Consider the following 24,843-nt stretch of genomic DNA (forward strand, 5'->3'; position numbering starts at 1 on the left):
ACACAATCTGGTGTCCCTCTCCCTGGCTCTACAGATTCCTGCAGCAAAGGAAATGCAACTAGCTCTGAGATGGGTGTCTAGGTGGCTTACTTGGGTGTTGATTGGTCCTACCAACTCAAAAGGGAGAAGTCGTCCTTAGCAGGGCTTCTCTGTCGATGCCAACTTGGCGATTTGGACTTGCAGCAGGGCTTCACCGAGCAAACCAACGGTCCAGGAGTTGCAGCAGCCGTCCTCTTCAAGCTCTTCTTCCATTCTTTGGTTCCAGTGGTCGACTCTGCATTCCAAGCCAAGAGACTTGCCTTTTATTCAGTTCTCTCCCATTCATTCCAGCCTAGCTGCCACTCACCCAGCAGGATGGCTGTCATTGCTGGACAGTCAGCCAGCCAATCATCACTGAGTGCATTTGGGTCTCGTAGAGGCCCCAGAGGTGGTCTTCACTCCTGAAGCCCGCCAAAGGCGAATGAACAAAGAGACCAAACCGGGTTTGGCGCTCAGAGAAAAACTCTAGAACGACCTTTCCACAAAGACATGGCAAAAAAAGACAACCGGGAACCATTTTATCAACAATGGCTCAGCGCCATCTTGAAAAACATGGCTCCCACGTTTTAACGTTACCGGAGCTACGAATAGTTCGCGGTCGGGAAAAATCATGGTAGTTCGTTGTAAAACCACTGCCACCAGCCATTCTGAGAGGAAAGGGTAACATTTAACTCTTACATGAGTACTGACATAGGGGATACTAAGTAACCCCTCCAGCACTCTTGTAAAATAGGGTGTGCTGGGTCTAAAATGTACAGGAGTAAGTGAAGTCAATTTTACTCCACTGTTCTGAGAAACAGTAGTTGATCCCAGAGAAGGTATTTAAACCTTTGGAAAGCCTGAAAGGCTTTCTAGTGCCACTGCACTGAGGGTGTGATGCCTATGGAGTTGGTTAGACTCCATAACCAAAAGAAACAAACTCAGAAAACACATTGAATTGAAAAGTTAAAAGTCGCAAAGTTCAGCAAAAGAGCTGGAGGGCTCTAGGGCGGGAGGAATTGGCACATTTATGAGAATTCTCCCTAACAGCCACCTACCTGTCCACTGACAACTGTTCCTTTTCTTTGACGAACCCAGTCATTAAAAGCATATTACAGGTCTAGTACATCTTTTTCCACCTGCGCAATCTTCATCCAAAATGGGATTTAAATGCGGTCCACACCGCCTTATGCCATAAAACATTTGAACCCATGGCTACGGCGTATCTAAAGTACCTTTCATGGAAGGGTTGCATTTCTAATTGCAGTGACTTTGGCAAGACGAGTAAGCGTGCTTCAAGCTTTTTCTGTGAAACACCCGTTCCTCACCTTCCTTAAGGATAATGTTGTGCTCCATACTCATCCTTCTTTCCTTCCGAAAGTAGTGACTGATTTTCATTTGACTCAAACTATCTCATTACCTGTCTTTTTTTTCGAACCTGGCCTCAGATGCCGAGACAGTACACAACAATTGAACTCAGGGGCTCCTCACAACTCTTGTTACGTTCAGAGACCCGAAAGGGAAACCTGCTTCAAAAGCTACTATCTCCAGATGGATTGCTTCCTGTATCTCAGAGGCGTATACCAGTCAGGGCCTTCAACCCCTGAACGGCATTCATGCTCATCTTGTACGTGGCAAAGCGGCTGCTGTTGCCTTCCAAAAATACGTTCCCTGGGAAACCATTGCCAAAGCGGCTACGTGGGCTTCCCGATCAGCTTTTTGTAAGCATTACTGCTTGGACCTGAGCTCCAGGGCCGATGCTGAATTCAGCCAGGCTGTTCTTAAAAACCTTTTTCAGTATGGAGTTTCCATCCTCCCGTATTACCTGTGAGGAGTGCTTGGGAATCTCGCACAAATATGGAGGAAAAGGGACGGGACGTAGGAGTATAACAAAGTTACTCACCGTAGTGACCACCTTACTCCTAGTGCATAGTCCCCTTTTCTCCATACGCCTGCAGACCGTCCCCTGTAATAGGTATCCTCTGTTAGGGAGAATTCTCAAAAATGCAACTTTGCTGGATTTTGAGGAATTGTTTTTTTTTTACCTGGATAGTGTGACCCTTTTCCCACTCTCTCGTGTGTTTTGAAATGTTTTACTCTTGTGTTTTCCTTGGTTATGGAGTTTTAGACTGTTCCATAGGCATCATCTTTTCATGTGTTTCACACAGCACCCTCAGTGCAGTGGCAGGCTTTCCCAAGGTTGGCATCATCTTTTCATGTGTTTCACACAGCACCCTCAGTGCAGTGGCAGGCTTTCCCAGGGTTTAAATACCTTCTCTGGGATAAACTGTTTCCCAGAGAAAGTAAAGTGAAATTGACTTTACTAGTCTTTTTAAATTCCTAGACCCAGCACACCCTATCTTACTTTAGAGTGCTCGATGGTTTACCTGGTATCCCCTGTGTCTAGATACTGATGTAGCTGTCAAATGCTACCCTTTCCTCTCAGAATGGCTGGTGGCAGTGGTTTTACAAAGAACTACCATGATTTTCCCGACCGCAAACTATTCGTATCTCCAGTAATGTTAAATCGCGGGAGCCATGTTTTTCAAGATGGCGTGTGAGCCCCCTTTGTTTAAACAGGTCCTGGTCGTCTTTTTACGTAATTTCCTTGTGGAAAGGTACTTCTAGAGTTTGTCTCTACGCACCAAACCTATTTTTTGGTCTCTTTGTTCATTCACCTTTGGCGGGCTTCAGGCGTGAAGACCACCTCTGGGACCAGAGTGTCTGGGGTGGGCAGGAAGTGGGGGAGGTGCCCGAAACTCCCTGTGCTTAGTCTCCTAGGAGACCCAAATGCACTCAGTGATGATTGGCTGGCTGACTGTCCGGCAAGGACAGCCACCCTTCTGGGTGAGTGGCAGCTAGGCTGGAATGAATGGGAGAGAACTGAATAAAAGGTGAGTCTCTTGGCTTCGGAAGCAGAGTCGACCACTGGAACGAAGGAACGGAAGAAGAGCTTGAAGAGGATGGCTGCTGCAACTCCTGGACGGTTTGTTTGCCCGTTGAAGCCCTGCTGCACGTCTGAATCGCCAAGTTCACCTCGTCCGAAAAGCCCCTGCAAAGGTGACTTCTCCCTTTTGAGTTGGTGGGACCAATCAACTCGACAGTAAGCCGCCTGGATACCTATCTCGGAGCTGGTTGCATTTTCCTCAGAGTGCTGCAGGAAACCGTATAACCAGGGAGAGGTACACCAGTTTGTGTGCTTTACTTACAGCCACCGATTTTGAAGTTTGCCAGTTGCAAGCTTTTGACCGTTCAAGTGCAGTGCAGGAGTCCCCCGACATCCTCCCTCTTGTCCCCACGACTGAGGCCCAGGAACAGCGAGATCTGCAGGAACTGCCAGGAACAGAAGTCATCAGCTGCCTCTTTTTCTTGATTTGTAAGGTACTGTAAAATAAGACTGCGTACTTGCCTCTCGCGGTGAAAGTGCTTGAAACTTTTGCAACTCACGGGCCTAATCAGCTTGTAATGCAACATATGATTCTTCTTGCTACAAACTACTCTACTAAAAACTTGTGCAGAGACTTTCCATCTACTTACCAAACTGCTTTGTCCAATACAAGACTTTAGTCCATTGACTTTGGCCTAGCCTATTGAATTGAACTGGCTCTTCCAGGGAAATCAAAATATCTACACTGTCCAAGAATAATGGTAACCTTTTATGTGCTAGAAGCACAAAAGGAAACTTTTCTCTGTGTGGTGTAATTTGTAGGGGTGGTCTCCCCTTCACATAACGACCCCTCATCCTGCCATACCCGCTGTTCCTAGCAAAGGCAGACCTTACTGACATGCCCATCAAGGTTCACCTGGCAGCTATCTCACGATACACTCGGACGCCTGGCAGGCTTTCCTTGTGGTCTCAGTCTTGTTAAATCATTCGTAGAAGTCCTGTTCAGAGCCTTTCATCCGGTAAAAAGGCTCCAGTCCCCGCATGGGAGCTCAATATTCTGTCAAAATTTGAGTCCTCCTTTTGAACCTCTTCACAGTGTTTCTCTGAAGTTTTTTGTCTTGGAAGACTACTTTTCTGGGTCGTATCACTTAGACCAGATGTGGTGCAGAGTTACAGGCTCTCTTGCAAGCCACCTTATTCGTCTTTCCATCAGTCCAAGGTGGTGCTACGTACTTGTACATCGTTTATGCCAAAGTTTCCATCAGACTTTAATTTGAACTAGCTTTTAGTTCTGCCGTCTTCTTCCCCAATCTTGCCACTCCTGCAGAACAGGCTTTACATTCTCTGGATGTGGCGCGTGTTGTGAAGTTTTATGTTTCGCGCACTAAGACTTTTTGCAGAACTTCTCAGTTGTTTGTAACATTTGCACCTCGCGGGCACACGAAAAGCCCTCTCCAAGGCTTCAGTTTCCAGGTGTCTCTTTTGCTGTATCGCGTATTGCCACCGACTTGCAAACGGGCCATTGCCAGGAAGAACGCAAGCCCATTCCACCAGAGCTGTGGTTTCTATTACGGCTTTCCTGTCTGGTGTTCCCCTGCTGCACATTTGCAGGGCTGCTACGTGGAGGTAGACTCATACCATCACACGATTCTACTGCATCTTTATTTTATTTTTATTTATTTGAATTTGTATATCGCACAGCGGCACTGAGGCATTGTGGCGCGGTTACAGAGAGTTTGCTCTGTACAATACAGAGGAGGAACATAAATGCATTATATACAGAAAAAGCAGATGTGTGTGTTCTTTGTTACAGAGGATCAGCTTAATGTGGCAGTGAAAAACATCCTTGTCAGTTTCATAGGAATTACATGGTTGGGCAATGACAAGTTTTCCAGGGTTGAGTCCTGTGTCGACCAGGCAGTGCTTCTCAACCTGTTTAATTGAGGTATGTGGGTTCCTAAGGTGTTTTTATATTGCTACTTTTGAGCCTGTGCCACCTCCCATGGCTGTGTATGTACTGCTGTATAATCGTATTCATGAGCATGTGAATCCATGCAAGATCCCATGCTGGAGAAGAAACAAGTTACTCTGTAAAGCCTGTTCTGCAGCATGGGTATCTTACATGACTTCTCAGCGATCCACCCTCCTACCATTCTTTGGCTCTTGGTTCCTTCTGCCACCTCAAATGCGCCTCTAAATCCGAAGATGGGCGCTGGAGGTGGAGCTGAGGACGACGAATGCCATTGGCCTGGCCAATATGACCCAAAATGACAGCAATAGGATGTATAAGCGACAAGCAGTTTTTAGCGTTAAAGCAAAACTGCTTTAATATTTCTGAGGATTCCCAACCTGACTGGGAATATTCATGAGCAGGTGAATCTATGTAAGATTCCTTTGCTGGAGAACTGGAGTTGCAGGTAAGTAATGAGTTCCTTATTATTTGGAGGTCACATTACAAGTTATGTTTCAAAATACGGGATCATCATTTCCAGTTCACTGTCAACCCTGTTTGATCCAAGTTTAGCACCCAGTTTCTATATCAAGGTTAGGCTGTGGTGATGTATTTTTTGAGGCAACAGAGTATTCACTGTTGCCCCTACCTGGACGACTGCCAGATGTGGGCCACCTATCAGAAAAAGAGCTAATCCGTCTTTTCCCTAAGCAGTGAAGTTGGTTCATGCACTGGGTCTTTCAGTCAACTGGACAAAAGCCCTGACCATTGCCTTCACTGCATTTCTTATTGTTTCAATAGCTAGTTATGTAACATTGAAACTCTTTAAGCTCAGGCATCTAAACATGAAACTCCTTCATAGCAGCCATTCATCTCATCACGAATCACATGGAGATGAGGCACAGACTAAAGATATTTTTATTCCTGCATAAGGACTGAAGGTTGTCAGAGATGGATTGTCATCTTTAACTTTATTCATAGCGCCAAGATGCATTTTTAAGTTTTATTTTATTTTAATAGCACAACTAAGAATACCAAACTAGTCACCCTGCTTTGGACTGGTGATGGAAACAATAATGAACAAATCCAATAAGAAATTCAACACAGACTGAAAAAACAATTGTCGGTCGACAGAACAAAGTGTTCTGGGAACACCCTTTGATGTTGCTTACATGCCTTAAGAGAAGGAAACTCACCCAACCCCTTTTAGTCCTGTTGAATTTCCAAAATCAGCCATGCAGGAGGATTTTGGGAGGCCACCCTATTATAGTGATCAGAGAAAACACAGAGAAGTTGGCCAAACCAATCAAGGTAAGGAATCAGAGTGGCCTGGGTTAGTCTCTGGAAGTGTGTGAGTGGGGTCTAGGGCAACAATGAGGCCACACCAGTAGTTCCAGTTAGGCAAGTATAAAATACAATTATTTATAAGGCATTTTGATTACACACCAAGATTACCTTTTTAGTCCAATATTGTCACACAAAAGCCTTATAAAACAGATCTATGCATTCACCCTCAGGAGAATAGAATAGCATTTGATTCAGTGACACCCAGTTAATGAATTGGATGCATAGAAATGACTGTTTTAGAATAATCAGAGAACAGCTTACCTAGCCCATAAGTCCAACCCTAAGATGGTTTGGGGCTCTGTGACTAAGTCACCAGTTCCAAACTAGATACTTTTCAGGTAGGTTTATTCCTGTGGTTATGATTAATAAGAGTCAAAAAGATCAAGTTCAGGTAAGTACTCGACTCACTCCAAACGCCCTAGATAAGGCTTAGGGATGATCCTTGAACCTGGTTCCACCACCAAAGGTCAGGTAAGAGTGAGTTAGAGACCGGACTGCATGGCCCTATGAGAGTTTGGGGGTGGGGGCTGCAGGGGCACCAACAGGTATGTAGACTTACGCTCTGCATTGGAGTTCTTTGGCGACTACTTCTGAAGCATCTCTAATCGGTTGCAGGCTTGTTCTTCTGTCTTGGTTTCTTTTGCGAGTGACCTCTAGACGGACAAGATTACTTTTGGTCGCAGGTTTTAGTTTTGATCGGTCGCAGTGCTTAGGAACCTGTTACAGACAGCTTCCAGTATAACATCCAAATGAGGAAAGGAGAAGACTTCTGTGGGATAGACTGCCACGGGACACCGCTAGGACACGAAGATGACCAGTTTCAACAGAGTTCACCACAGTCAGTCAGCGACAGACTATCTTCCAGTGGCGAACACAGGACAAAGTCTATTACAACTTCCTTTGGTTTTAGAGGGCTTACCATACAGGAGCAGATGACTTGTGGCACAAGCTGCAGATCTACAACGTGCCAATGCTCTACTTGCAACGGCTACTGTTGTAGCAAGGTAGCCCAGGAGAGAAATGGCCAGTCCACCACTTCTGAAGGTTCAACTGGAGTCGTCGTGCAGGGGGGTGGAGACTGGTTGTTCCCACTGGTCCTGGGGTTGAAGCCCCAATGAAGGCCACCTTGACAGCAGGACAGAGGAGCTGGGCTTCACCTGGACAACACTGGAGTCCATACTGGTCAGCGGCAGGCATTGTTGTCTGGTCATCAGCAGACTGCACTTTGTAGGGGTCTTGGATCTACTGATCTGTTGTACAGTTGCAGGAGCCCTCCTTTTATCGAATATTCAGGCTGGGAGCATGCCCAAGCCCACCAATGGTAAAGATCTGCACCATTCAAACAGGCATTGGATATACAATCATGGATAGCCTACATCTGCCCAGCAACAGATATTCAGGCACCAGAGATGGGGATTAGGACTAGACAGTCCCAGCCCGCCCCTTACTCCGTCCACACACAGTAACTGTTACTTATCCTGCAAAAGCACAATCTTCCCCAAGAAAGGTACATCCATATAAGCCATTTTCAAATGGATTGTGTTCTCCTGTGTATTCTTCATCTTATATTTCCATATCCAGCTTCAGCTGCTTTGGAAATGTTTTCCAGCAGAGGGCGCTGCCCGTCGATGTCGTTCGTCTCCATGTCCCTTGGAGGCCTCCTTCTTGATGTTGATGTCATCGATGGTATAAAGCATGCGTAGCGACAGTTGGCTTCATTTCTTTTTCTCCGCTAAAGTTATCGCTTTGGATCTCTATCGAGAATCTTCGAGTATAATTCTTGAAAATGGCATAATCGTCGGTGTCTTCGACTCTGAGATGGGGGTTTAAGAAGTGCCAAGATTGTGGGGCGAAGATGTTCCTTATGGACCCCTATTGGTTTTCTCTGGGGTGCCTCGGTTCCTCTCAAGCTACCTTCGACTGTAAGGACTGCCTGTGGATGATGGCAAAAGCCCTGATAGAGTAAAAAGGAAAATTAGCGGCAGGTAGGTCAAAATCTCCTTCGACCCCGTCAAAGTATCTTCAGACGAGTCGAGAAATATTTATCCTCGTAAAAAGATTGAGATCACGCAGTGGTTCTCACCACTCCTCTTCACGATGTTCGAGGAAAAGGCACCATCGGTCGCCGTCTTCGTCGGCGAGTTGCTCCCCAGAACGGGTTAAATGCGTGATGAATTCTGCCTCTCCAGCTGAGTGGGAGAAGTTCAGAATACAAATGATGCAAGTTTTCGAGAATGTGGCCTTGACCCCCTCAAACTTATGAAAGCCATGCCTAGGTCGAAAAACTCGACAAGAAAAAGGATATGGGCAAAAGCTGTGCACCCTCTGGCCCGGAAGGCAAAGACAAATCTCCTCAAACAGTCGAAGGATCCCTTGAGGCGAGACACTTCTTCCTCGAGGAAGAAGTCATCAGCACCATTGACGCAGAAAGACTCCTCATTGGACCATGACAAGTCCTTGAAGCTGAAAGCGTTGAAGCTCTCGACGTCGACTATTTTTGAAGATTTTGGCGCCACCAGCGACTACATCAAGGATCACAGAAAAGGTACACCATACTCTTACGTCACTTCCCGTTGCCTCCATACTGTATGGGCGTCCCTCGTGAGGGACGGGAGACGGAACCTTTTTCACCGGAAAAAATCTTCTTCCCCTTTAAATTGACACACGCGGGGGCGCGCCCTTGGGAGCATGCACTCTCCTGACTACCCACCGGCCTCACTCCTCAGTCCCCTTTTCCAGAACAGACCGAATTCACCAGCGCTCCTGGGTTTGGCTTCAGCCATGCAATACCACGGGCTCTTCCCCAGATATTCTTCTATCTTTTTCTTTTCAATAGGTGCTTGGTCCTCCGTCACGCTCCTGCCCCGGCGTATGTAGACTTCAGCAGGCTTCAGCAAGTGTCCAGCCTGCGAGGGGCGCTTCCCTACATCCAACCCCAATGCCCTTCGCCTCCACAGCCATGGCCCCGACCACGGCTGGGAAGGTTGTTCAGCGTGCGATGCACCAACTTCATGTGCACTGAAGAAGAGGCCAACTAGGTGGAGGAAGCTCTTCCAGACTCTCCGGAGGACCTGAAGGACTTTGTCAAACATTGCTTGAGGCCGAAGGTACGGTCTCTATTTACCATCGCACCCTGTGAAGGCGACTCCTTCCCAAGGATGCACCTGCTGGGAGGAACCTTTTGTGTTCTAGCACCAGCACACATACCGAGGATAGTCCAGCTACTGGCCTCATGGCCGAGGGGTCTCTGAATCCTTCTGGTGTTAGTGCTGAGGAACTTTTTTTTTTTTACCGGGATTACTCCCGAGGGACAACGCCCTAGTACCAACATCATGGCCGAGGGGGCGCCTTCACGCAGCACTACCGCCAGCTCTGCAGAGGGCAATGCGCATTCCAGGTCATGGCCTGAGGTGCTGGATAGACCTTATGTTCCAACATCAAGTGACTTGGATGGGGCTGGTTCCCGCGAACCAGGCACCATCACTTCGGCAGATGGCACGCAGCTCGACAAAATGCCCGTCGCGCTAGACAAGCTGGCCGCACGGCCGATAACCCCTCTGGCAGAGTGTGTGGTTGACACCATTCCCACAAGGTGGGAATGATGTCAGCCAGGCGCATGGCTTACACTTTATCCATCAGCGGTGCAGGGCAGGCTTCCCCTGCACCCCAGGTAGTGTGTGCCCCAGCAGCCGTTAGCCACTCTGTCAATAGCACTTGCCACCCCTACAGTCTCCGAAGACAGGTAAAAAATCTTCAGAAGGTTCCTAGGGCTGATGCGAACTCCCCAGATGGGGGCCATCCTTCAGGATGCCATCAGGGACATGCTCCCCCAGGTCGCCCCACCGGCACCCATAGTCATTCCTCCTACGGCTCCGGTGCCACGGGCCCCAGTCGATTCAGTCTTCACTGCTTCCCACAGTACAGGCGGTTGCACACCAGCCTATGCAGCAACCACCGGCTCCGGTTTCCACAACTCGGCCGATGGTGCCCAGCACTCCTCCACCAGTTCCGGACCCTCCGAGCACTCTGGTGGACATTGACGATGGTAGTGACCTGTTCCACTCCAACGCGTGTGAGGAATTAGATAAAAAGAAAAGCTTGCAAACCATGAGGTCTTTATCTATTCTTACGAAGGCCATGCCCAAAGGCCTACACCCAGTCGCAGCAACGTTCTGGCAAGGGGCAGGCGTTTGGCGGGTTCCAGGCCTTCCATGAACAGAGGTCCAGGCAACCTGACTGTTCTCCCAGTCAGCACTGGAGGAAACAACAAAAGAGGGGTCGGGGCAAGTGGTCTTTCCAATCCCGCTCCTTTGCAACAGCCTTGGAGGGAAGGAAGGCAGCACACGCCCCTTTGGGTACACGTTATTCCGGTGGGGGGCAGGCTTGCCTTTCACATGCAATTTTGGCGCCAGAAACTTTTGGGCCACTGGATCTTCTCTGTAGTCTCCACAGGGTACCGCCTACCGATACCTTCCTCTCTCTCCTCCCCTCCTCTCCCACAGATTGGAACAACAACTCTGGTCGCTCGTCGAGAGCCAGGCAGTGGAAGAAGTCCCAGCCTCCCAGTGAGGATTGGGCTTCTATTCCAGTATTTTCACCATGCAGAAGAAGAACCAGGCTGGCCTGAAAGTTGTGTTGGACCTTTCAACCCTCAATCTCTCCCACTGTAGAAATTCAAGATGGTTAAGCCAGCTCTTATTGTGGAAACTCTCGACAGGAGAGACTGGAAGTGCTCCCTGGATCTGAAGGAAGCTTGTCTACACGTCCCAGTTTGGCAGCCGCATTGTTCCTTACTGTGCTTCAGGATCATGGGCTGCCATTTCCAATACAAGGTGCTACCCTTTGACCTCAACTCGGCGCCCAAGGTATTTACCAGGTTAATGAATGCAGTGGCAGCCCTCCTCGGGGCCAAGGGCCACCACGTCTACCCATATTTACTTCTCAGGAAGCGGCTCACCATAACACCTCCGCAGCCTGGGGTTCACAATCAATCTCAAGTCTCAGCTGCAGCCCATGCAGAGCCTGACCTTCTTGGGTCTCATTTGGGACACAAGCTCCTTGAGAGTCTTTCCTTCAGGGGACAAGATTGCCTCCAAGAGAGCCACAGCTCACTTCCTCTCCTGGCCTGTGACCTCGGCCTGGGGGTACCAACACCTATTGGGTCTTATGGCAGCAGTCATTTTGGTCGTACCCCACACAAGGTTCAGAATGAGATATTTACAGCTGCACTTCGCAGCCTCCTGGGATCAGGAGAAGGGCTCGCAAGCAGAGCCAGTCAACATTCCTCCCTTCTCCACTCGGACCTCCAGCAGTGGTCTGCGGACTGCAACCTGCGGCAGGACAAGCCCATCCCACAGCCGGCCCCTCAGGTCAGTTACTACAGACTCTCCCCTAGAGGGCAGGGGAGCCCCCTGAACACAACCACAGCTTCCATGGAGTCAGGATTCGGCAGGCGTCCCACATCAATTGGCTAGATATTGAAGGCCATATGGCTGGCTCTCAATGCCTTTTTCCCCTCTTATCGAGGGCAAGACAGTTTTTATCCAGACAGACAACCCCACCAGGCAACCTAGCAGTCAGCATGTGGGAATGGGCTCTGGAGAACAGCTACCTCATGGCTGTCCACCTCCCGGGGGAATCCAACCTGGAAGCGGACAGACTCTGCAGACTGGGGCAGACAATTCTGCACCCCATGTCCAGCAGGGGGGCATGGTACTCCACCCTGCTCCTCACAAACTAGCCCTCACAGCATGGTTCCTGAGCAGGTCACGCTGAAAAACTTGAGCCTATCTCCGGCTTACCTAGAGGTCATGCAGGGCACTAGAAGCAAGGCTACTAGGCGCCAATATAAGAGTAAATGGTCTAGGTTCTGTCATTGGGCCGACTATAGGGAGATTGACCCTCTTAAGTGAACCTTGGACGGCGTGTTCTCCTTTTCGGCACACCTTGCCCACCCCGGCGTACAGGTAGATACATGCTGCACCTCTCTGACAGCCATAGGGGCTTACAGGAATTCAGAGGAGGGCCTCGTTTCCTCCTCCAACGCAGCGGTCAAGCGACATCTGGCGGGCCTCCACCCTGTGTAGTACCTTAATGTTGTGTTGGGCGCCTTGGCGCACAAACCTTTTGAGCCAATCGTTTCCGCAGACATCAGGCTGGTCACCTGAACTCGCCTCGCAGAGAGCCAGGCTCTGGTGGCTTCAGACCCCTACACTACCTTTCACAAGGACAGTCGCCCTGCAAACGCACCCTACGTTCTGACCTCCTCCTTCCATCTGAACGAGGAAATAGTCTTTCTTTGCTGACCCCAAGGACGAGCCTTAGAAGGGCTTGCACCGTCTGGAGGTCAGACGCACGTTGAAATACTACCTGGACAAGACCAAGGCTGTCTGCAAGACTGACACCTTGTTTGTCACTCTCGGTGGGTCAAGGCCAGGTTGCCAGGCCTCCATAGCAAGGTGGATGGTCGCTGCCATCAAGGATGCCTATGAGCGGTAGCACAAACCTGTTCCAGCTAACTTACGTGCCCATGCGGCCAGAGCCAAGGCCATCGCGTTCCAATGACATGTGCCGTGGCAAGTCATCAGCAGGGCGGCTACCTTGCCCACCCTTTCAGCTTTCTGTAAGCGCTACTGTTTGGATGCCGCCTCTAGGTCAGACGCGGCTTTCGGACAGGCGGTTCTAAGAGACCTGTTTTCTTAAGGAGGGTCTCCTCTCCACCCTGGGGCTACATTCAGTTGTAATCACCCATACAGTATGGAGGAAAGGTGGGGGGGGCGTAAGAGTAATTAATAGTTACTCACCATAGTGACTAACGTACTCTTGGTCCATAGTCCCCTATCCTCCATATGTCCCACCATCCTCCCCCCCCCTAATAATACTGGTGTCATTAGGCAATACTGAATATTGTCGATGCGTCAATGGGGAGTGAGGAGTGGCGCTGGTGGGCGGAGTCAGGCGAGAGCGCATGCTCCCAGGGCCGTGTGCCTCTAAATTTATAGGGGAAGAAGATTTTTCTGGTGAAAAAGGTTGTCTCCTCTCCCTTGCGAGGGACGATCAATAGAGTATGGAGGAAAGGGGACTATGGACTAATAGTTAGTCACTACGGTGAGTAACTATTCATTTACCAAGAAACTTTCTTCGATTTGAGGAAGCTGAACATTCTTAGGATGATTCACAAACTTTTGGTCTTCAGTATTGAACACCTGGGGTCCCTGAGCCTTGGATCTCAGAGGAATCGAGGATAAAAAATGCCCAGAAGTCCCTGGAAAATGTATGTGGACTAGATACGTCCCCAGAATGAGATGTTGGGAGGCTGGACCCTACTGACCATGCTGAACGGTCTTATATATATTTAATGTTCACGGTGGGAGAATATGATTGATTTGTCATTTATAACGCACTTAATACCAGGCGGTTTCTAAGCATGGACCCGGGGATTTAACTTGTTTTGCTCTGCGTCACCTGGCTTCCTTGGCGAGCGCATTGCCCCTGAGCTACCCTCCCAAGACCAATATATGGGGTCGAAAAGATGCACATCAATATATGAATAGGATGATCTGACTGACATCCTAGATAAAGGACTCCACGAGGATCCTATTCTTCCTTTTCATGTGGGATTGCAAAGGAGACTTGAGTACAAATTGGGAGACGCCAGAATTGATTCCAGCAGTGCATACACAATTAACATCAAAATACAGGGCGTCCAGTAGTGACCCCAGTTACTTGACAAAGCATCCCACTCCTGACAGTTGAGTGGTACAAGCTGCCACATGAACCTCTAAACAGAACACATACCAAGCTATTCCCCAGACAGAGATGACAAGCGTTACGACGCTTGGGCCAAGGAGGTTTTCTCTGCTGGAAGTATGGCCCTAAAGTCAGCAAATGTGCTACGTCCACGTTGTCCAGATTCACTCACACTATTTAGGAATGTGTAGCAATGGCGGCTGATCATTTCCCTGAAGGTGAGGAAAGAGACGGATTTTTAAATCTAGTCAAGGATGGGAAAGATGCAATGTGCGAATCCCTCCAGACAGGTCTCGACACTGCTGACCGAATCAGCAGGTCAATGGCGGCTAGTACAGTTATGCACAGAATTTCCTGGTTAAAGTCCAGTTCTGCTCAGGATGTGCAATCCAGATTGCTTAACATGCCTTTGCTGGCACACATTTATTCGGTAACAAGGCTGACGATAGCCTGGAGAAATTGCAGACCTATAAAGTGGCTGCCAAGTCCCTTGGTGCTACTATTAGACAGAAACCAAACCACCCCAGTGGCACTCCTTGGAGGGTTAGGTCCTTTTGCTTTTACTCCTCAGTTGGAAGGAGGAGAGGACTGTCCAATAAAAGAGGTCTGAAAAGATTTCCCCGTGGTGGATGGGGGGAAAAGGTACCACCCAGGCCGTGGCTGCTTTACCACCAACCACTGCTCCAGCCGCCTCTAAATCTCTGAGTTCTTAGGGCACAAGACCCCAGTGGGAGGCAGTCTCTCACTGCATCTGAAAGTCTGAAAGAATGGCAGGGCATTACTTATGATGCATGGGCATTGGAAACAGTTGCCCAGGGTTACTGCCTTCCCTTTCTAAAAAAGCCTCAGTCATCCACCGGGGAACAAATCTTTCAAAGTTCCAGATACGCTACTTATGCAGAAGATTTTGACCCTGCTAGAGAAAGGTGCTTTAGAACTAGTACCTGTAGCAGAGGCGAACAAGGGTTGGTACTCCCCGTACTTCCTAATTCAAAAAAAGGACAGAGGGTTGAGGCCTATTTTGGATTGAAGAGAATTAAACAGATTCCTCAGGAAAGACAAGTTCAAAATGGTTACCCTTTCTCAGATCATTCAGGCCCTCCAGCTTCAAGACTGGATGGTATTATTGGACCTTCAGGATGCTTACTTTCATGTGCCAATCCATCGCAATCACAGGCAGTACCGGAGGTTTGCTGTTAGTGGTTCTCATTATCCATTTTGAGTTCTGTCATTTGGGCTGACCTCCGCCCCAAGGGTTTTCACCAAGTTAATGGCGGTGATGGCAGCGAGTCTGAGGAGAGGGGATATTCACGTCTACCCCTGGACGATTGCAGGCCCAGTTCCCTTGAACAGACCCTGGAACATCTCAACTCCACCTGTCACTCCCTTCACAGACTGGGCTCACATGATACCATCTCAAAAGCTCCTATTCATTTGAGCAGTCCTAGATGCATCCCTGGGGGAAAGGCCTCCCCACCAGAGGTGAGGGCTGAAGACATTCTACAGATGGTCACCAAATTCCAGAGTGCCCAGCGTCTCCCGGCCTTTGACTTTGAGGTTGCTCGGCCTCATGGCATCCTGCATTTTTCTGGTGCCAGAGGCGTGCCTGCGAACGAGATGCCTCCAGTTGGGCTCTCAGGACTCGGTGGTCTAAATTCTCAGGCAGGATGTCAGATCTCCTTCAGGTTCCAAACAGTCGCTTAGGATCTCCTGTGGTGGGCCTGTGAGGAACATTTTTTGAAGGAGAACCATTTTGCCAACCATGGCCTGAGATAAAGGTAGTAACGGACGCCTCACTCGCAGGGTGGGGAGCACATACCAACGACCTGATGAGCGGTCGCTGGTCTCCATCGGAGTGCAAACTACATATCAACCTGTTGGAGCTAAGGGCAATCAGACTAGCGCTGAAGGCCTCTCTGCCATCTGTACGGGGAAAGAACATCCTGATAATGATAGACAACACAGTGGCCATGTACAACCTCAACAAGAGAGTTGGTGTTGGGTCACTACCGCTGTGCAGAGAGGCAATGCAGCTCTGGAACTGGGCAATTCAAGAAGGAATCTCCCTATCGACAGTTCACCTAGCCAGAGTGGAGAATACGGCGGTGAGCGCTCTTGAGCAGGCAGAGCATAGTCTTCCGCGAGTGGGGACTATCTCAGGAAGTCCTTCATGAGATCTTCACTCTTTGGGGAACCCTCCCAAATGGATCTGTTTGTGATCAGTGTCAACCGGAAGTGCGAATAGTACAGCTCAAGGGAATTTCACTCAAGAGGAGCTTTAGAAGATGTGTTCATAGTGGACTGGGAGTTTCCCTCCTGTAGAATCCGCAGTTAAGTTCACCAAGCACTCCTAGGATAGATAATTCCTTAAATTGAAATAGGTTTTATTTAAAGAGAAAGCAGAAAAGCTTATAATGAATTTAAGGTGCAGGGGAGATAAGTCAACCCTGGCATATGGGTTGGGAGATACATAAACAGAATACGTTCCTAATGGAGGAACTCCCGTCCGCTTCACACTTTCACAAGCTCTCTTTAAAGAGCCAAACAATTAGGATATAGTTTGTGTTTACACTATAGGTGTAATGCGTTCAAATAATTTGGCAGACAATACATTTATGATTTCTTAATGATAAACATCAAGACCGCTTTCTTTGACTTCATAGGTAGTTTTAATTTTCAAGATTAGCCCAACGCGTTTCAAGAAAAACTTCTCTTCTTCAGGGACATATTCAGTATTTCAATCAAATCTGAGAAAAAATTCCAGAAAACATAGTTACTCATTCTGTTAGACATAGACTTACTAGTTCTGTAGGTAATTAAAAAAAATATTCATATTTTAGAAAAATCTGGTGGCCCTCATACAGGTTTTACATATTCTTATGTATCTCTCAGTATAAACTGTGCTTAGCTTATAATGTTCTGTGCTAATCAGACCTCTTCAGGAGAAATACAATCATTTTCAATTTATGAATGAGTTTGCAAAGTCAAAAAACATGGACATTTACATTGTGGCTGCCTATATAATTGACACAGGTACTTTAACATGATGTAAGTAAATATCGGAAAAAACAGGTAGTCCCAGACATCCTATCCAACACTTATCACTGGTTATTCTGATTCACCTCGTTCTATGTTGTTGGAGTATGTCCAATAAAAGAATCATTTGCTCAAGTTGTTTAAACGTGGGCTGTGCCACTTTTTCTAGGTGATAAGGTGAAAAGTGTCTATTCAAGTCCTTTCTATGCAGAGATAGGGTACTCATGTGTTACTGGTTGTTAAATGGTACTAGCTGGGTAGAATACTTGGAGTCAACAAGTGCTGTTACATAGTCTTACCCCGAACAAGCCTGACATGAATTATGGTGGTTTGAAGTACTTCTAAATAGATGATATTGCATTGAAGTTCCTATATCTGTAGTTGGAGAAACAGTATAATGGATAGAGACTAAAAAAATCGATAAAAGATGTGGTAAAAGTAGGGAATCCTTACCATATGGAGTGGGGTCCGATGCCCAGTGCTTTAAGATAGCCACTAAAGAGTGGATGTGAAGAGAATCACCAAGTCAATGGATCCCCCAAGGATATCCTCTTGGTACAGTGTTGAAATCTAAAAGTAAAGGTGTAAGGATGTAGGGTTGGTTTCTTTAGATCAGCGAGAATTAGGTAGGATATAGAGAAAAGCCTAAAGATAAAGAATGGGACCTTGGTCCAAGAGTAAGATGTCACTTAACTAAGGTTAAGTTAGTCAGCTGTTAGAGAGGGAACTTCGATTACTTGCATTTTGGTGTAATAATACCCCAAAAAAGGCCCTCTTTTTTTTTTTTTTTATTCGATAATAAGGATGTAGTAACCATGAAAATCTTACTTCATTTAAAGGCTTTTTAAAAAAACAGCTTTTCTTGGATGTACTAACCTGTAACGTGTCTATTGTTTGCAGTGGGAATGGTAACAAAACCAGCAAGTGAGCAGTCTCAAGACTTTTCAATACACAATGAAGATTTTCCTGCGTTACCAGGGTCCAATTATAAAGATCCAACATCAAATAATGACGACAGTAAATCTGTAAGCACCTTTATGAGCAAATATAAATTATGAATATTATTGATTTACATTAATGCCATTTTTTAACAAGTTATTCTAGTGTTTGAGAAGTGTCATTTAAAAACATTAAATATAAGATTTTCTTATTAATGCATTTTACCTTACTTTTCCAATTGTGTTCACGTTTCCCAGCACTGTGTGGTGTGCTTGAGATTATCCGAAAACCAAGCATACAGTCTAAGGCAGAAGCAAATGGCCCACTTATGAGCAGTAGTTCCAAGTGGCCCCTTCTCTTTCCATCTCTTCCTCCAAGTATGTCACTAGTGTGCCTCACTTGTTTCTTGTTTTCTGTGCCTACTTCAGAGAGCTGGAACCGCCATTGTGGTTACCTTTTCCTATTTATTTTTCATACCAACAATTTCAGTGTTTTCTTCTAGTTTCTAATGCAACACAATCTATTCTGTCCATTCCCATAGCCTGAAATTCCAATCTGCCTTGCTTCAACACCCTCCTTTATCATTTCACCACATTATATTACTGGGATTTATACTGCTCACTGCTGCCATTTGCGGATACTTTTTTTTCCTGCATGTTCCAGCCATGTCCCCCAAATCTGTGTGTGCTTCTCAGTGTTTCTTGTGTTCTCCTTTATCAATTGTTGATATAGTGCACAATTGTACATATCTGCTGCTCGCATCCTCATGGAGGGAAATTCAGAGCTATGCCACATAGCCATAATGTCCCTCTTGATAACCATGAATGCAATCGATGATCCTGTATCTACATTTTAGGATTAGAATTCCATGTTTGCGGTTCTGCTGTCTGTAAACAGTTTCCCCTACCCCTTTGGTTGTTAAAATCTGACCTTTTTGTTATCAGAGGCACCTCTACTGAAGTGCCCCATACAAACCGTTTTTAATGTATGGTCCTTTGGTAGCCCATGTGCCTCCTAAAATAGGGATGCTTTTTAAGGACCCTAGTGTGATGACCTCACCCTACATTGGTTTTAAAGAGTAGACTGCCAGTAGTTTTTACTTCAGCAGGATGGTGCACAAGATCATTGCATTAGTAACCCAGGGTAACTTGGGTAGCCATTGGGGTACTACTGTATTTTTTTTAAGACTTGCTCTCTTCCATTTTGTTACTTTCCTTTGGAAAACCACAAGGTAGGCCTAAAACGATCATTGTGCAAACATGGGCATAGTCTGAGCCAAGCCCTGCGTACACGTGGTTTGGGCTAGTTTATCCCTAGACAGCCAATACACATACTGTATGGGTGGGCCTGGGTGTTTGGTGGCTTTTAGGGCTAGCATGCATGGCTGGCTCCCAAACACTTAGTTTGAGTGCCCCTGTGTGATTGGAGAGTTGGTTTAGGCTAGACCATGAGTCGTTGAGTAGATCTAGAGAAGTCCCTAACCCTGCCTCAATGCTGCTGGAGTTTTCCTGGGACGCTACAGGTTTACTGCCTGCTTGAAGATTTTGCCTCAAATCTGCTGCTGCAATTTCAGAACAAATGTCTGGCTATTGTGGCTAGCTCCTGTGTCCTTCCTTCTGCTCTGGTTTTGGCTGCTGGATGTCCTTCCTGATCTGTTCCCCATTCTCCACTCCGCCCCCACTGGTCCATCACACTGGATGGGATGGGATAACTGTGCTTGGACCGTTTCTGTGCCTTTTTACCACAGTCTTCACAAATAACTGTGTACTGTCTTCATTGTGCTCTTTGGTGGGTAGGAAGCTGCCATAAATCTGGAAGGGTTGTGGGAAACATGTTCTTTGCCTCTACGGTTCATCTGGGCTGTCTTTGGTTGCCTCCTCCATTGTCTTTGTTGTGGGACGTTTTTCTACTGGCTGACCTCTTTCATCTTTGAGCCATCAGGATCTTCTTGCTTGTTTAACCATCTTCCTGGAGTCTTTATCGCTGCTGTTGCCTCTCTTTTGGGTCCTAGTGGCTTGTGCGGTCAATACTCCATGGAAGGCTGATTCTTCTGCTTTGTTCATCTGGGTCGTTGTTGGGCCTGTGGCTTAAATCCATGTGTGACCGGATCCTTGAACTTGCTGGGTTGTTTTGCCAAATGTGAGCTGTGTTTTTTGGGAACTGCCACCATGATTACTTACCTCAGGGCCCTGAGTTAGGGGGTTATTCACAATACCCTTGTATGTGCCCATAGTCCCTTCTACTGCAATTGCTATTGACTTACATTGTCGCAAGTTCTATAGTGCTTCTTCGTGGGGCTCCAATTTTTTCTTGAGGGTATCTTCAGTCATCCCTTGTTTTAAAAAAAAAATGTATTACTTTTATTACACGTCCAGGATTGGTGTTTCTGGACCTACAGGTTGCTTACTTTCATGTGCTGATTCATCCAAAGCACAGAAATTGCCTGAGGTTTGCGGCTGGCAGCTTGCACTTTCAGTTTCGGATCCTGCCATTCGGATTGACCTCCACCCTAGGGTCTTCACCAAGCTAATGGCTGCGGTGGCAGCGTATCTTAGGCGAGGGCGGATTCACGTCTACCCCTACCTGGACGACTGGCTGATCCGTGCGCTTTTTCCCGAACAAGGGATGGATCATCTCAGTCTCACCTTCTGCTCCTTCCACAAGCTTGGCTTCTCCCTCAATTTCAAGAAGTCACATCTGACACCTTCCCAACAGCTACAGTACATCAGTGCTGTGTTGGACATGTCCTTGGGGAAGTGCTCGCCTCCCAAGGTGAGGGCTCATCACATTGTGCAGATGGTGGACAAGTTTCAACATGCCAAGCGTCTCCCGGCTTTCTAATTCTTAAGGTTGCTCGGCCTAATGGCATCCTGCATTTTTCTAGTGCCAGAGGCCAGACTGAGGATGAGATCCCTGCAATGGGTCCTCAAGATGCAGCGGTCACAATTTTCCGGCAAGATGTCAGATCCCGTTCAGATTCCACTCTCGGTCTCGCAGGATCTTCTGTGGTGGGCCAACGAGGGGAACCTGATGAAGGGGGAGCCGTTTTGGCAACCGTGGCCGGAGGTGACTGTAGTGACGGACGCTTCCCTCACAGGATGGGGAGCTCTTGTCGACGATTTGACCGCCAGCGGTCGTTGGTCTCTGTCGGAGTCCAAACTCCACATCAACCTTTTAGAGCTGAGGGCCATCAAGCTGGCCCTGAAGGCTTTTCTGCCGTCTGGGCGGGGGAAGAGTGTCCTGATCATGACGGACAACACAGTGGCCATGCATTACCTCAACAAAAAAAGGGGGGGTAGGGTCACTGCCATTGTGCAGAGAGGTGATGCAGCTCTGGTTCTGGGCAATCCAGCAGGGAATATGACAATCAGCAGTTCATCTGGCCGGAAAGGAGGATGCAGCGGCGGACGCTCTGAGCAGGCAGAGCACAGTCTCTCGAGTGGGAGTTGGCTCAGGAAGTACTTCTGGAGATCTTTGCCCTTTGGGGAACCCCACAAGTGATCTCTTCACGACCAGTGCCAACCGGAAGTGCGAGAGAGTCTGCTCAAGGGAATTTCTTCCGAGAGGAGCCGTAGGAGATGCATTCGTCATGGGTTGGTCATTCCCACTTCTGTACGCGTTTCCTCCGGTCACCATCATTCCTCAAGAGTTAAGGAGTTTGCGTATGTTCGGATCCCACGTGATCCTCATTGCTCCGGATTGGGCCAGGAGAGTGTGGTACCCGTACCTTCTAGAAATGTCCATCTGCCCTCTGCGTCTTCCCTACATAGAGGATCTTCTCCCGCGAGGGGGGAGTTGGGAGCGCTCCATACAGAGGTCAAGACTCTCCACCTTCACGCTTGGTATCTGAAGGGTTGAGATATAAGGATTCGGACCGCCCCAGGATGACGTGATGGAGGTGTTCCTGTACTGTTGCCGTAAGTTTTGCGACTGGTGCAGAGGACAAGATGTTGATCCTTTTCAGTGTTACATTCCCATAGTTATGTCTTTCTTTGGCCCACAGGGGCCTTCAAGTAGATACCATTAAATGTTACCTGGCGACGATGTCTATCGTCAAGCGCTCGTCTGAAGAATGTTCTTATTTTAAGATTCCTTTGATTTCCCAATTTCTTAAAGGGCTCACTAATGTGTTCCCGCCGTCCCCGTTTCATGTGGCGGTTTGGGATCTGAATTTGGTCTTGAAATTCCTGATGGGTCCTCCATTTGAACCTTTGCTCTTTTGGCCTTTGAGACTGTTGTCCATCAAGATGGTGTTCTTGATTGCAGTTGCATCTGCTCGCAGATTGAGTGAAATGCAGGCACTTTCATCTAAGCCGGCCTTTACTGTGTTCCACGAGGATAGGGTTGTACTGAGGGTACGTCCTTCCTTTCTACCTAAGGTAGTGTCTGAGTTTCTTTTAAGCGAGAAAGTGTTACTTCCTTCTTTCTATCCTCCTCCTCATCCTGGTAAGGAAGAGGAGCGACTCCATAGGTTGGACCCTAGGAGAGCTCTGAGCTTTTATATTTCTAGGATGTCCAGGGTCCGAGCGGACAATCAACTTTTTGTGGGGTATGCTGGACACCGATTGGGCCAGGCTGTTACCAAACAGACCTTGTTCAGGTGGATTATCCTCACCATTACTGAATGTTACAGATTGGCGGGCAAGGACACTCCTGAAGGGTTGCGAGCTCATTCCACTAGGGGCATGGCTACTTCCACAGCCCTACAGCGGGGAGTTCCTATTAGGAATATTTGTGACGCAGCGACATGGGCTTCTATCCACACCTTTGTCAAACATTACTCCCTGGATACGCTCCATGGTCAAGATACTGCCTTTGGTAAGGCGGTTCTTTAGCCTGCCATATCTTTGGGTATTCTAAATTCTTTTCCCTCCATTTTCTGGTACAGCTTTGGGAGTCTCCATGAGATGTGGAATAAGTTGGAGGATACAATCCATTCGAAGAACAAGTTACTTACCAACTGGTAACGTTCTTTCGACTCAATGTTCCTCCAGCGTATTCCACATCGCCCTCCCAGCCTGCCCCTCTGGAGAATTTCCCATGCTATTGCAGCTTACGTTTCCTCAAGGCTATATGCAGTCAAGCAGGCATTATGTACGAGCATGTCACACGTTATGGAGGAAAAAACATAAACTGAGGCTACAGGCGCTGTGCGTCCTATTTATAACATCCGGTGACGTCGCCCTCAACCGAGACCTTCGAGGGACATCGGCCCTATGCCATTGGCGCAGGACGCCCTCTGCCGAAACATTTCCGAAGTACACAGCTGTGGACATTACATGTCAAAGATGTGGACTACGTTGGAAGAACATCCAGTCGAAAGAACGTTACCAGTTGGCAATTAACTTCTTCATTGCAATAGTCAAGCTTTGATAATATCAGAGCCCTAGAGAAGGTGATGCAATTTGTTGGTGTCAGGAATTGGCGGCTTAGGGCATTTAGTTTAGCGATATAGGATGTAGAGAGTGTACATATGTTTGGTCATTGTGAGATTGGCGTCAAGGTAAACTCCTAAGGTTTTTACTTGCTTGAGTACGGGGATTATTGTGCTGTCAATGTTAATGGTCGAGCAGTCTGGGTAGAGAGCACCTATTTTAGTTTGGGAGCCCACAATGAGAATCTGTCTTCTCATCGTTGAGGCAGAGGCTATTCAGGGCCATCCAGTTTTTTTTATTAAGGCATACATTTTCTTGATGGTCAGTGTCTTGGGCGTAGTTACCTGAAAGATGTATAAGGATCTGGGTGTCATCTGCAAAATTGGTGTTGATGACACCCATGTCGTCTAAGGCCGAGAAAAGGAGCTTTGTATATGCATTGGTGATGGGCATGAGCTTTGGGGTACCCCAATGGGGACTGGGATAGGGTCTGCAGCTTCTTTACCTATAGAGATTCTGGATGGTCCTTCAGCTAGAAACGTTTTCCCCCACATAGTGGCATCATTTGAGAAATTTAAATCTTTAGCTAGGGTGGTGCAGTTTGTTGTGATCCAAAAGGTCGAACAGATAAATCCAACAAAAGGAGAATGCAGAGTTTTCCTGTGTCACTGATGATATCCATCTGGTTTTCAAATCAAGGAGGGCCGTTTCCGTACTGTGGTTCCAAGGAGCTAGTTATGTTCCAGGTTGGCTTGGACTTGAGTGTAGGCTATTTTGTCTAGGATTTTGAGCAAAAACGGGACTGTCATTATTGGTCGGTAGTTTGTGGGCACAGAAGGATCTAGAGTAGGTTTTTTTAGGAGTGGGGTGACCGAAGCTTCTTTAATACTGGCTGGGGCCAGATTGGAGTTGAATGAAGCATTGACAAAATTGATTATAATAGGTGTGAGGGTATGGGCGCATGATTTGACTAGTTGCGCTGGGACAGTGTCACCTTTACAGTTTGAAGCTTTAAATTTAGTAATGGTGTCAAGCACTAGTTCTTGGGTGATTGGGGTGAAATGAAATGAGGGATTGGTATTCTCGCTTGGTTTCGTGTGGGAATTACTCGTAGCACATTTGCCAGCTAGTAATTGCCTTTTCGTTATTTTGTTTTGTAGAAGTGCAATCTTTGCGGCTAGGGCATCTTGAATGGTTGTGCACCATTCTTTACTGGAATTTTCAGGGGCTGTGACCGGGGTGGGGTTTTCCAGTTCTCTCAGGATCGAGAAGAATTCTTTTGGAATCTGACGCAGAGTATTGTAAGCATTGGCTTTGTGAGTGATGATAGCAGTTTTATGAATTGTTTGCCGCCTGGAAGGCAGTTTCAGACTCATTAGTGGGATGTCTTCTATGGGCATGTTCAAGGGCGCGTTTGGTGGTTCTTAGTGATATTAAGTCTTTGTTGAACCAAAAACAGGTTTGTTTGTCGGTGCGTCTCGTCTTGGTAGTTAACAGAGCTACAGCATTGATGGTGGTGGTGAGCCATTTATGGTAGGAAT

At 47.4% G+C, this 24,843-nt stretch overlaps 1 protein-coding gene across 9 annotated transcripts in view; it reads left to right on the forward strand.

Moving 5' to 3' along the window:
* The window catches only part of CNOT2 (CCR4-NOT transcription complex subunit 2), a 1,422,938-nt gene that overhangs the window by 1,029,742 nt on the left and 368,353 nt on the right, over nucleotides 1-24,843 (forward strand). For all 9 annotated transcript variants that reach the window (XM_069628237.1, XM_069628243.1, XM_069628241.1 and 6 more), the window contains one exon: nucleotides 17,889-18,013. In XM_069628237.1, coding sequence (XP_069484338.1) covers nucleotides 17,889-18,013 — 125 coding nt within the window. The remainder of the gene's footprint in view (nucleotides 1-17,888; nucleotides 18,014-24,843) is intronic.

This window comes from Ambystoma mexicanum, chromosome 12 (assembly GCF_040938575.1).
Source record: "Ambystoma mexicanum isolate Mex_15411 chromosome 12, UKY_AmexF1_1, whole genome shotgun sequence".
Classification (NCBI taxonomy): Eukaryota; Metazoa; Chordata; class Amphibia; order Caudata; family Ambystomatidae; genus Ambystoma; species Ambystoma mexicanum.